The 12709-nt window shown below is 51.3% G+C and overlaps 1 protein-coding gene across 14 annotated transcripts in view; it reads left to right on the top strand.

Annotated features, from left to right (window-relative positions):
* MCF2L (MCF.2 cell line derived transforming sequence like) overlaps positions 1-12709 on the top strand; it is a 117183-nt gene that overhangs the window by 88540 nt on the left and 15934 nt on the right. For all 14 annotated transcript variants that reach the window (XM_080661599.1, XM_080661597.1, XM_080661596.1 and 11 more), the window contains exons 8-17: positions 927-1051; positions 2386-2500; positions 5904-6023; positions 6286-6477; positions 6964-7155; positions 7790-7949; positions 8797-8870; positions 9117-9193; positions 10982-11048; positions 12564-12679. In XM_080661599.1, coding sequence (XP_080517725.1) covers positions 927-1051; positions 2386-2500; positions 5904-6023; positions 6286-6477; positions 6964-7155; positions 7790-7949; positions 8797-8870; positions 9117-9193; positions 10982-11048; positions 12564-12679 — 1238 coding nt within the window. The remainder of the gene's footprint in view (positions 1-926; positions 1052-2385; positions 2501-5903; positions 6024-6285; positions 6478-6963; positions 7156-7789; positions 7950-8796; positions 8871-9116; positions 9194-10981; positions 11049-12563; positions 12680-12709) is intronic.

Genomic DNA, 12709 nt, shown 5'->3' with positions numbered 1-12709 from the left:
GGTGGAAGGAGGGCTCTCTGTCCGAGTGTGAGATAGTGGAATAGAAAGAGCCAATGTCGGCATTAAGTAAGACAGAATCTAAGGGTTTTCTAAGAGGCCTTTTGATGCTCATGAGCTGGGTAACCTCTGTGATGAGGACTGAAATGTGCTCCTTTTTGAAAGCAGCATAAACCAGTGCTGTCAATGCAGACACCTGGTGGTTGGCCTGTGAACTCTGACTGAAGCAAGGCATTGGAGGTGGCTTCGCTCTGACCCAGCTCCTGAGCTGCCTTACAGCTGGGCCCTCCATCGAGGTGTTTCTGTTGCTTTTTAGTAAGCCAAGACAGGAATTCTGTCCCTGGGGGCCCATAGACGGCAGGCGGAGAAGTGGTGGGCTGACTCGGAGAGGCTGAAATTCATAAAGTAGCCACTGTACTCACGTACTTACCATCACTTCCTGGATAAATGCTCTGAGGGAGAGGGGCTCCCTGAGTCTGTCGCATCCCTGCCCGACCTGCACATTGCAGGCTGTGCATCAGCGGTGACCATGACCCGCCGGTGCTGCCCTCAGGGGTATCCCCACCCACGCCAAGAGAACCCCTCGCTCCCTTTCACTCCTGGCAGCGGGGATGGCTGCAGAAGCAGGCACCTAGAGGTCTGGTGTCCTGTTACTCCCCTACTTTATCCTGCTGCCCCTGAGTGACCCGTAACCCTAGCTCTGCCCTGGTTGCAGCAGGAGGCGTCTCCCCGACACCTGCCTGCTTCCCCCGCGAGCAAGCGGTCAGCACAGAGGGTAGGAAGACTTTTCGCGGTGGCCGGTGCTGTGCCCACCTTGCCCACTCCCCTCGCGGGGGCGATGCCCCACAAAGCCCACCGCTCTCTCCAACCTGGTCAGAGTCCTGGGGAGTGGGTGGGCCTGGCGTGCGAGGTGCGTGCTCTTCCCACAGGAGGACATGAGGCTGGCGCTGGATGAGGGGCAGAGCATCCTGGACAGCATCAGGGAGCCTCTGGCCAAGAGCCCAGAGCAGAGCCTGAACCAGGACCAGCTGGACAACCAGACCACTGTGCAGAGGTGAGGCCTCGGGCTGCAGGGCCTTTCAGGCGCGCGGCCTCTGTGAGAACGAGAGGCTGCGGCTGAGGACAGACAGACAGGAGCAGAGGCCCCACCCATGCTGCCTCGTCGCCTCTCTGAGCCTGGTTTCCTCGTCCCAAGGGGAAGCAAGGGCATCTCAGAGTCCTTACCGCTGAAATGCCTTTCTCCCAAATCCCAAAGAAAGCAGCTTTTCTGGGGAGGAGATTTCTTAGCGCAGTTGCCCTTTTTCATAAGCGTGGAGGGCCGTTTAAGGGACAACAGTGGTGACAGGAGCTGTCGGGCTTGGCGATCTGCGCTCAGTCACTTCCTGTCCTGTTTCGCACCTGAGGCTCCACCTGTTCCCAGGTAGGGAAGTAGCCTCAGACCTCTCGGCTCCAGCCCCCGTTTTAGAAGCATCTCCTCTTTTACGGGAAAGGGGATGACTTGTCCTTGCCCCCTTGGTTTCCAGCTGCGTGACAAAACACAGGGTGGAGAGTCCACACGGTTCACTGCTGTTAGCTACCGTCGTGTGCTGCTCTGCCATGTTCACACACCAGGCACCTCCTCCCATTCTGTGCTCTTCGCCCCGAAAGCCAGGTCAGCAGTGAGGCCCCATCTCCTTGTTCAGGGACAGGTTGGCGACAGGTGAGAGCAGCTGGACAAACCCAGGCCTGGACCCTGGCCGATGTTTTCAACTCTTAACCTGTGTTCCCTCCTCGTCGCCGAAGTCCACACACCGAGCAGGTGTTCTGTGCCAGGGACGCAGAGTGGGCCCTAGGACACAAGGGAGGCCTGTGCAGATGTCCTCAGTGTCACAAACAGAGGAGGCTGGAGCACACTGTTAGTTCCCCCAGACTCAGTTTGCTCATCTATACAATGGGGCCAGCCTGAGCACGCCTGACGGGGTGGGTGTGGGATCAGATTGGTTCACACTTGTCCAGCACAGTGTCTGGAGCACAGGGGTTCTCAGATTTGGGAGTGATGACAGTAAATGGTGGCAGCATTTCTTCACTCATACCTGCATTGTGGCAGCTTACTGTTTTCTTAACCCCTGAATCAAAGTGATAAATAATGACCCAAACCTTTACCATCTTGACCTTATAAAAATCAACAAACTCAGCTCAGCCAGCTGCCCTCCCTCTCAAGTCAGTGGGCCCTAAAGAAACCCCTACCTTTTAAACCTGTGCTTTAGTGCCCAGGCTAAGAGGAGGCGAGGGTGTTAAGAAGGCCATTTGGAGGCTGAGCCCCCCACCCCTGCTTCACGTTGCAGGGGTCAATTCTCCCTTCCCCCACGGGTCACTCCAACACAGCACAAGTGCCTTCCTCTTTCCTAGGCTCCTGGCCCAGCTGAATGAAACTGAGGCTGCCTTTGATGAGTTTTGGGCAAAGCATCAGCAAAAACTCGAACAGTGTCTGCAGCTCCGGCATTTTGAGCAGGATTTCCGAGAGGTGAGTGGCCCAGAGCCTGGAGAGAACTGTAGGCGGGCACCTGGTGTTCTGGCAGCAGGAAGCCAGGAAGTGGCCTGGATCACCTGGATGCCCAGAGCCGAGTACCCAGTTGACTATGGTTCAATGCGGAATAGTCTCTGTTAGCCACATGGAGCCCCAAGATCAAGGTGGAGTAAACCTTGAAGTATGTGATTGATGAGTAAATCATTATATGCAAAGGTTGTGCAAAATATGTTCATTGGCATGTACTTCCGCATTATTGGTTCATTAGTCAAGCAAATTTCATTCTCCCTTTATGGTCATTTGTATGTTCTTTTCTCCAACATGTACCTACTGTGTGCCTGGCAGGGGCCTTGGGCATACACCGTGGATTCAGTGTGACAGGGCTATCATAGAAGTGATGCGCCATCATTGTGTTCGATCGTTAGAGATGGCCAACTCATCGGAAGCTTGTTAATCATTTATTTGTGCAGAATACATATACACTTCCCCGTGGTGTGGTCCTGAAGCAACGAACGAATATAAAACGGTACAGCCATCAGCAACAATGTAGACCCAGGGCAACATCTTTCCTGTCCTCAGGAAACCTCTGGTCTAGGAGGGATCATAAATACACAGGAAATAGGTAGCCACATCAAGTCCAGTGACCAAGCTGTTGTGAGGCCATGTCTACATGCAGATGAGGAGGACCGGTGACGGTTCTGTGGGGACCATCCTCCCATTTTAGTCCTCCCCAAAGAGTCATGAGCATCACGTTCTGGAAGAGGTGGGACCTAGTCCAGCAGTCTTTCCTGAGCACTGTTCAGGTGGACAGTGCTCAAACTCAGGCCAGACAGCAAGGTGAGGCAGTGTCACTGACTAGGACTGGAGAAGTCACGCTGGCCAGTGGGAACAGCACCCCTGGAGAAGATCATTCCTTCCTTTTTTCTGTGGGGACTGAGGGAGGCTCTCAGACAACCAGACGTTTTATTTGAAGATAATTGTAGCTTCAAGTGCCGTTGTCAGAAATAAAATCAAGACGATGCCATGTACCCTTCACCCAATTTCCCTGACTGGTGACATCTTCCCAAACTAAAGTACAGGATCTCAGCCAGGATACTGATCCTGACACAGTCTACACACAGATCATTCCATCCCCACAAGGATGCCCATGTTACCCTTTTATAGACACGCCCACCCCCCTCCCACTTCTACCTCCTCCTGAACCCCTGGCAACCACTCATCTCCATGCCCATTGTTGTCGTGAAAAATCTTCTATAAATGGGATGGATTATACAACACATGACCTTTAGGGACTGGCTCTTTTCACACAGCATGATTCTCTGGAGATGTATCCAGGCTGTTCTGTGTAATCACAGCTTGTCCCTTTTTGCTGTACGTTCATGTGCAGATCTTCGTGTGACCGTAAGTTGGCACATCTCTGAGATAAATGCTCAGGAGTGCAGTTGCTGGGTCATATGATAGTTGCATGTTTAATTTTTTAAGAAAATGCCAAATTGTTCCCAGGTGGCTATTCCATTTTACATTCCCATCAGCAATGTATGAGTGATCCAGTTTCTCCACATCCTCACCAGCATTTGGGGTGATATTATTTTTAATTGTCTGTACCTATTTTGATAGCTGTGTAGTGATATCTCAGTGTGGTTCTAGTTTGCAGTTGCCTAATGGATGTTGACCTTGACCATCTTCCCATGTGCTTATGTTATCAGTATATCCTCTTCGGTGAAATGTCTCTATTTCTGTTTCCTATTTTGTGTTTACTGTTGCGTTTTGAGAGTTTGGTACATATTTTAGATACTAGTCCTTTGTCAGACATGCAGTATGAAATTATTTTCTTCCAGCTCATCACTTATTTTTGTATCCTCTTAGCAGAATTTTTCACAGAGCAAAGTTTTTTATTTTGATGAAGTCCAATTTATCAATTTTTCCTGTGAAGGACTGTACTTTTGGTGTCAATCCTAAATCCTAGATCCCAAATATATTCCCCTAAACTATTTTTCCTAAAAGATTATAATCTTACATGTAGGTCCATGATCCATTTCAAGTTACTTTTTGTATGAGGTATGAGAATTAGGTCAAGGTTCATTTTTAAATCTCTGGCTGTCCGGTTGCTACCATAACATTGTTGAAAAGGTTGTCTTTTCTCCATTGGATTGTTTTTCTACTTTTGTCAAAAATTAGTTGGGCATATTTGCTTGGGTCTATTTCTGGGTCTGTATTCCGCCCCTTCGTCAGTACATAGTCTTGATTACTATACTGTTATAATAAAACTAGAAATTAGGTGGATGAATCTGCCCATTTTATTCTTCTTTTCCAAAAGTGTTTAGCTATTTTAGTTCCTTTGCTTTTCCATGTAAATTTAAAATAATCTTGTCTTTATCTATAAAAAATGTCCTAGGGTTTTGATAGGAATTGTGTTAAACTTCCATTTGAGGGAGAATCAACATCTTAAATATGCAATGACATAATATGCCTCACCATTTTTTTAGATTTTCTTAGACTTTTTTTTTTTTTATCAGTGTTGTGTACCTTTCAGCAGACCTGTGCAGTACATGTTTTGTTTGATTTATAGTTACATCGTTTATTTTTTTATTTTTATTTTTTTAAATATATTTTATTGATTTTTTACAGAGTGGAAGGGAGAGGAGGGATAGAGAGTTAGAAACATCGATGAGAGAGAAACATCGATCAGCTGCCTCTTGCACGCCCCCTACTGGGGATGTGCCTGCAACCAAGGTACATGCCCTTGACCGGAATCGAACCTGGGACCCTTGAGTCCGCAGGCCGACGCTCTATCCACTGAGCCAAACCGGTTTTGGCTACATCGTTTATTTTTTAAAGCCATTACAAATGCATTGTATTTTTAGTTGTGGAGTCTGTGTATTCATTGGTATATAGAGAAATACAATTGATTTGTGTATGTTTATCTTGTCTTCTGAAACTTTGCCGAACACACTCATTCTAGGCGTTGTTTTGTCCTCGTTGGGATTTTTACATAGGTGATCAGGTCACGTGCTAACAGGGACAGCTTGATCTCTTCCTTTCCCATCTGTATGCCTTTTGTTTGTTTGTTTATATTTTTAACTTTTCTTGCTTTATTGCACTGGCTAGAGCTGCCACCACTTCAAACAGCTGTGAGAATGGACATCTTTGTCTTGTTCCCAATCTTAGGGGGAAAGCTTATTTTCACCAGCATCATGGATATAATGTTGCCTATAGAATTTTTGTAGATGCTTTTTATGAAATTGAGAAAGTTCCCCTCTAGTTCTGTTTTCCTTGGGGGAGATCTTGGTTTTCCCTCTCCTCCCCTCATTCCCGGTTTCGGTCACGTCTTCATGTCCTTTCCCTTCAGCTGTGGTTGTTCTGACTTGGGCCTGGGTCTCTCGCCCCTTCTCTGTTTCAGGTCAAAGCCGCCTTAGACGTGTTGGCTCAGAAGATAGCGACCTTCACAGACGTGGGCAACAGCCTGGCACACGTGGAACACCTCCTGAAGGACCTTGCCAGCTTCGAGGAGAAGTCCAGTGTAAGCACTGGGACGTGGGTGGGGGGCAGGCTGGTGAAGCGCTTCTCATGGGGTCACCAGAACTGCTTAGAAAGGCACAGGAAATAGTAATGCCGGCAGGTAGAAGGACAACTGCCTGGCCCACCCACCCCCAACCCCCAACCCCACATCCTACCCCACCCCACCCTCACCCCTGCCCCCTCAGATCCCTCAGAGGAAACAGCACCCTGCTTGCTTATATTGGACATAAGCTGAGCTGTGTTTCTGGGACGGTTCTCTGCAGGCGGCCGTGGAGCGGGCTCGCGCCCTGTCCCTGGACGGGGAGCAGCTCATCGACAACAAGCACTACGCTGTGGACTCCATCCGCCCCAAGTGCCACGAGCTCCAGCACCTCTGCAACCAGCTTGCTGCCGAGGTTGCGCAGAGGAAGGGTCTGCTCAACAAGTCCCTGGAGCTGCACGGCCTCCTGGAGGCGGTAGGACCCCAACCCATACCCTTGGTGGCGAACCTGCTCTTGGTCCCACGTGGGCAGCTCCCTCCACGTAGGATGCACCACAGTCTTGATTAGAAGCTGGCCCACGCCCTCCTGTCCGGATGCCTTTCTAGTGGTCATATCCTGGCACAGTTGTCTGTTTTCTAGAATTCACTTGCAACAACTAATGATTTCTTTAAAAGGCCCAGAAACTTACCGTCTAGCTAACTCACTGCACTTTGCCTCCCTCCCTCTCTCTCTCTGTGTGTGTAAATGAGTCTGGTCCCAGGTGATTTGCTCAACTTTTTAGAGTGCTGCATTCCCTACAGGGAGTCCTTTGGACTATAGCAGCAGAGCTGGGATGGTATAGTGCTGCAAATATTCCCAAAATATAGTGGTCAGTGGACAGCAAACAGGCCCCAGCAAAGAGAGCCCAGCACAGCTGCTAACAATGCCACTCTCTCCCTCTGCAACGCTTCCTGTGTCCAGTCCATGAAATGGTGCGATGAGGGGATCTACTTGCTGGCCTCGCAGCCTGTGGACAAGTGCCAATCCCAGGATGGTGCGGAGGCAGCCCTCCAAGAAATTGAGAAGTTTTTGGAGACCGGTGCAGAAAATAAGATCCAGGAGCTCAATAAAATTTACCAGGACTACGAACCCATCCTCACCCAAGACCTGATGGTATGCCAGTTCAGGCTTTTCTCCTGCAGCTCCCCTGTCCTGAATGGTGGGGAGTTACTCTATGTTCGAAAGACTTGTTTAATGAATTATTAGAGACTCATTTAATGAATTATTATGAGAGAGATGTCGAGTTGGGGGGAAGGGGCCACCTGGCTCAACTTTCCTTATGCAGAAATTATTGCACGCCTCCCTCAAAAGGTGGTGATCCTTCCTCCTGTGGGATCTCCCCTACAAGGGGCGTGTTCTTGATGAAGTAGCCATTTCCCTGGGCCCTGCTTCCTGCATGCTCCTCTCAATATTGCACTGAAATAGGGCTCCTCTTCTCTCGCAGCCAGCTGTACTCAGCCCACCCCTGGGGCAACCCACAAGTCTACTGCCCTCCCGTAGGCAGCCTTCAGATGCCTGGAGCGGGCTGCTGGTCCCTCACTCCATCATGGGGTTGCCACCCTCGTGGTCCACAGCCAGCAGAGCCAGTGCAGGATTGCTGCGTTGGCAATGGGCTCGGCGTCACGAGCATTTAAACCAGAGGTCGTGCTGAGGCCAAGTCTACACATGGTTGTTCTGTTTGTAAATTGCAGACACCGACACTTATAAAGCATCTTGCTAACTAGTCTGTCTTATCCTGTCACATCAGGAACACGTGCAGAAGGTCTTCCAGAAGCAAGAGAGTATGGAAGAGATGTTTCACCGGAGGCAGGCGAGCCTGAAGAAGCTGGCGGCCAAGCAGACGAGGCCAGTGCAGCCCGTGGCCCCCCGGCCAGAGGCGCTCACGAAGTCGCCCTGCCCCTCCCCAGGTATATGCCAGCATGCCTCGTTCCTTCTGGGAATGCTTTCCTTCCGTTCTTTAATTTATTTTATAAATAAAGTTTTATTGGCACTTGGCCCACTTCTTTGTTTACTCTCTGTGCTGCTTCCTTGCTAAGCACGGCAGAGCTGATTGGTTGTGGTAAAGAGGATGAGGCCCTGAGAACTGGATTATCGACAATCACAAGACTTTCCTGGGCCTACTTCCCCAGACTCTAGCCTCTCCCCAACTCCCCTGTCCTCAATGCTGTTGCTAAAATAGTTTCCCCCGCACACAGCTCCCACCTTAGCCCCAAAGCCTCCCTGCGCTGTGTCGATGCCTCAGCCACGTCAGCCGCCCCCGGCACCCACAGCAGTGCCATGTCCTGAAGACTCCTTCTCATCCCTTCCTTGCCCCCAAACACGCTCTTCCCCAGCACCTGGGAGCACCTGCTGGTTTCTTCGGGGCTTTGGCAAGTGTCCTAAGTTGGTGAGAGCCCGGAGAGCTGGCTCCGGCCCCCAGTGTGTGGGCTCCGGAGGACACCATTCTCTGGCCCGTTTGGAGGCCTCCTGGACAGAAGTATCCTGGCCGAGAAGTTCTTCCGCTGTCGCCTGGTCCCCTGCCGGCTGGGAGCCCCTCTAGGGAGGTGAACTAACCAGTGGGCCGACCCCTGTGTCCCCACTCCTACCTTGTCTCCTGATCCCCTTTCCTCTCCTCCACTCTGCTGTGCTTTCCTCACCCTTCTCTGGACTGCTTGCTTTTTTCCTCTGAAAGTAAAAAAAATAAATTCCAGACACTCCTGGGTGGACTTTTTCCTTTTCCAGACACCCACCTTTCTCCTCTTCTTCCCAAACCAGGTGTCCGGAGAGGTTCTGAGAACAACAGTTCTGAGGGCAACACACTCCGGAGAGGGCCCTACAGGAGGGCCAAGGTGAGGCCCCCAGCCCTGGCACAGACCCTGCACTGCCTCCTGGTCACCTCCCCTCCTTGGCACGCACCAGCCTGGTCCTCCCTGGCCCTCTCCCACACGCCCTCTCCTCGTCTGGCGAGATCTCAGGTTTCAGATCTGTTCCCAGATGGGAAATGAGCCTGGACTCCAGAGCCTTGGAGTCAGGACATTAAGCTGCATCTTCTTGTTTTTGGAATCTCGACGCACTGCGTGCTCTTCTCTCTCCAGAGTGAAATGAGTGAAAGCCGGCAGGGCCGGAGCAGCTCCACGGGGGACGAGGAGGAAAGCCTGGCCATCTTGCGGAGGTGGGTGGGCTGCCTTTCCAGGCACCACTGAGCGGCTCTGGGGCAGACACTACAAGGACGACCCACCCAGATCTCAGCCTTTGGCTAGGACAGTCTAAACCCAAACGAACCAACGTTGGTGGAAAAGGCCAGCCTCTGCCCCAAAGCCACAATGTGGGAGCCCAGCTGGCCTCATGGGGTCCACACACATGCATGCATCACGGAGTGCATGCGTCCGTTTGTCATGTCTGCATCTGAAACTAAGAGAAATGTAGGTTTTCCTTAGAAAAGCCACCCTGGCCCCTGGGCCTCCAGGCGGGACTAATGATTTGAATGGATTGTGTTCTCCCTTCTTCAAGTCCAGGTGAGAAGACAAGTGTGGTTCAGGCACCCAGGCCCTTGGGTCCCATGTGCAAGGTCAGCCACATAACTACCCCTGGAGCCTGCCTCCTGTCCCTCGATGGACTTGGTCCCTCCCAGGAGCCTTTGGCCCTCCTGGCTCCATGAGCTGGTGTCACTTCTCTTTCTTCATCTCTCCCCTCCTGCTTTTCTCACACGTTTTTCAGCCCAGCTCTTTATGCCACACACCTAGGCTGTTTCCATGGCACCTGCTGTGGCCGTCCTGCACATTCCACTCGGGGATTGCATCTGTCCCCGCACAGAGCTCTGACGAGGTCTGAGTTCTGGACCTGACAGGGAAGGCACTTCCAAAGTCCTTTCAGGATTGGCAGGCACTTTCCCCAAAGAACCCTACCCTCCGGCCTAGCTGGGCCATTCACCTTTCCACAAAGGTACCTTCACCTGCCACCTTCCTGCGTCCACACACGCCGAGATCACTACTCAGAATGCTGTCCCCTCCCTCCCCAACATGCTGCCTGGCCTTCAGCATCCAGCTCAGTTCTCCGCCAAGGACATTCTCGCCTCCATGCCCACACTGCTATGTGCCCACAGGCAGGAGCGCTCCCCTCCAGCTTGTGGTGGTGAGAAGGAGGCCTGAGGCCCCTGTCTAACCCTCCCCCACTTCACCCCATTTAGGGGCACTGACTCTTTGAACTGAACCCCTAAAGCCTTGTTAAGCACTGACAGTTGTTTTAGAACTGGTCATGCTCAATGGTCCCAACCCAGAAGCACCCCGAATGGGATGCTTGGTCGTAGGCAGTTAGAAGGTGGTCTTTGTCCCTAAAAAGACACCTGGGCAGCTGGTTTGCAAACCCCTGCCCCTCCTGGGGCTCTATAACATGATGGGCACATAGTAGTTCCACACATCATCGCGGTACCTCACCATGTGCAAGAGGATAGGGATGTACACGGGACCGGCTACAGTGATGCCTTGAGTTGGTGCTCAGCTGGCCCCCCAGGCAAGGAGACAGGAGTGCGTGCACAGGAGGGGCTCTTCCTGGCAGGGGGGAGCGAGGACGGCTGGAGAAGGAAGCGGGGCAGAACCTGCAGGGCTGGGGAGGCTCAGAGACGTGGCCTGGAAGAGAGGGAGGCTTAAGGAATCGGAGCTCGTTTTGTGCAGGTGGCTCCACAGCAGGGAGGCGGGTGGGAATCTGCTCCTAGATCAGTGGTTGGCAAACCGCGGCTCACAAGCCACATGCAGCTCTTTGGCCCCTTGAGTGTGGCTCTTCCTCAAAATACCGCGGCCTGGACGAGTCTATTTTGAAGAAGTGGCGTTAGAAGAAGTTAAAGTTTAAAAAATTTGGCTCTCAAAAGAAATTTCAATCGTTGTACTGTTGATATTTGGCTCTGTTGACTAATGGGTTTGCCGACCACTGTCCTAGATAATAAGTCCTAGCACCCTGTTCACAGGCACGTGATGAACGAACTGCTTGACACGGAGCGGGTCTACGTGGAGGAGCTGCTCTGTGTCCTGGAGGTGAGCCTGGGGCGGCCGGGAGGGGGCCATGGGCCAGGCTTCCCCACCCTGTGGGCCTCCTGTCCACCAAAAAGCAAGTGGAAGAAGGTTCGTGGCAGCTTTCCTCATGGGAGCCCCAAAGTGAGAGCAGCTCAAATCTCTGTCAGCGGGACGAGGGGCAAGCAAGTTTAGGCGGGTGTGCACGGGACAGTATTCACAGCAAGAAAAAGAGCTGCTGCTGCTGCACAGAACCTCGCACGACCCCAGGAGCCCGATGACGAGTGGGAGAAACCAGACAAGAGTGCGCGCCATTCCTCTACAGCAGTGGTTCTCAACCTTCCTAACGCCGCGGCCCTTTAATACAGTTCCTCATGTTGTGGTGACCCCCAACCATAAAATTATTTTCGTTGCTACTTCATATCTGTAATTTTGCTACTGTTAATGAATCATAATGTAAATATCTGTGTTTTCTGATGGTCTTAGGCTCTACAGCAGCGGTTCTGGGCAGCTGGTTTGCAAACCCCTACCCCTCCTGGGGCTCTATAACATGATAGGCACATAGTAGTTCCACACATCATCGCTAGCATCATCTTAGGTAACCCTGCTAGCGGTTCTCAACCTGTGGGTAGCAACCTACAGGTTGAGAACCGCTGCTGTAGAGCCTAAGACGATTGGAAAACACATATTTACATTACGACTCATTAACAGTAGCAAAATTACAGTTATGAAGTAGCAACGAAAATAATTTTATGGTTGGGGGTCACCACAACATGAGGAACTGTATTAAAGGGCTGCGGCATTAGGAAGGTTGAGAACCACTGCTGTAGAGGAATCCAGATGAGCAGAGCCGTTCTCAGTGGACGTCCCAGTGCAGGCCGCGGGCTGGGGCTGTTGCCTGGGAAGGGCAGAGGGGCTTCTGAGCACTAGGATGTCTGCATCTTGACCTGGGCAACGGTTACAGGGTGTAGACACACAAATAATTCACCAAGGTGTACACATAATATTTGTCCCCTTCATAGAAATTATACCTGGATTTTTTTAAATCTATTTTTATTGATTTCAGAGAGGAAGAGAGAGATAGAAACATCAATGATTAGAGAGAACCATCAATCTCACCCCCTACTGGGGATTGAGCCAGCAACCCAGACATATGCCCTGACCGAGAATCAAACCGGTGACCTCTTGGTTCCTGGTCGACACTCAACTGCTGAGCCACACCTGGCTGGGCTATACCTGGATTTTGAAAAGACTAAAAGGGAGAAGGATGAAACCTTCCGTCCCTTGCCCCCCAAAATTGATGCTGTTTATAATTCATTTATATTTTGTAGTACTTTCCAGATGATCATCTTAGAAATGGTCAGTCAGTAAATAAACAGGAGGTTGGTTTGCTTTCTAAAACTTGAGACAGCGTCACCAGTCCCGCTAGACAGTACCTCGGAGACGGGGCTCCGTGCTGATTGGGCTGCTGTTAAAATGGCCCGAAGTCCTGTTGGCTGTGGTTCGGGATTTCCCTGCTGACCCTCTCCCCATCCACAGGGCTACGCTGCCGAGATGGACAATCCGTTGATGACGCATCTCATCTCAGCCGGCCTTCAAAACAAGAAGGACGTTTTATTTGGAAACATGGAAGAAATTTACCACTTCCATAACAGGTAGGACCCTTCCTCTGACCACCCGTCTGG

Source organism: Plecotus auritus (assembly GCF_963455305.1).
Source record: "Plecotus auritus genome assembly, chromosome: 3".
NCBI lineage: Eukaryota > Metazoa > Chordata > Mammalia > Chiroptera > Vespertilionidae > Plecotus > Plecotus auritus.
The sequence above is the reverse complement of the archived record's forward strand: the minus strand, read 5'-3'. Positions and strand labels throughout refer to the sequence as shown.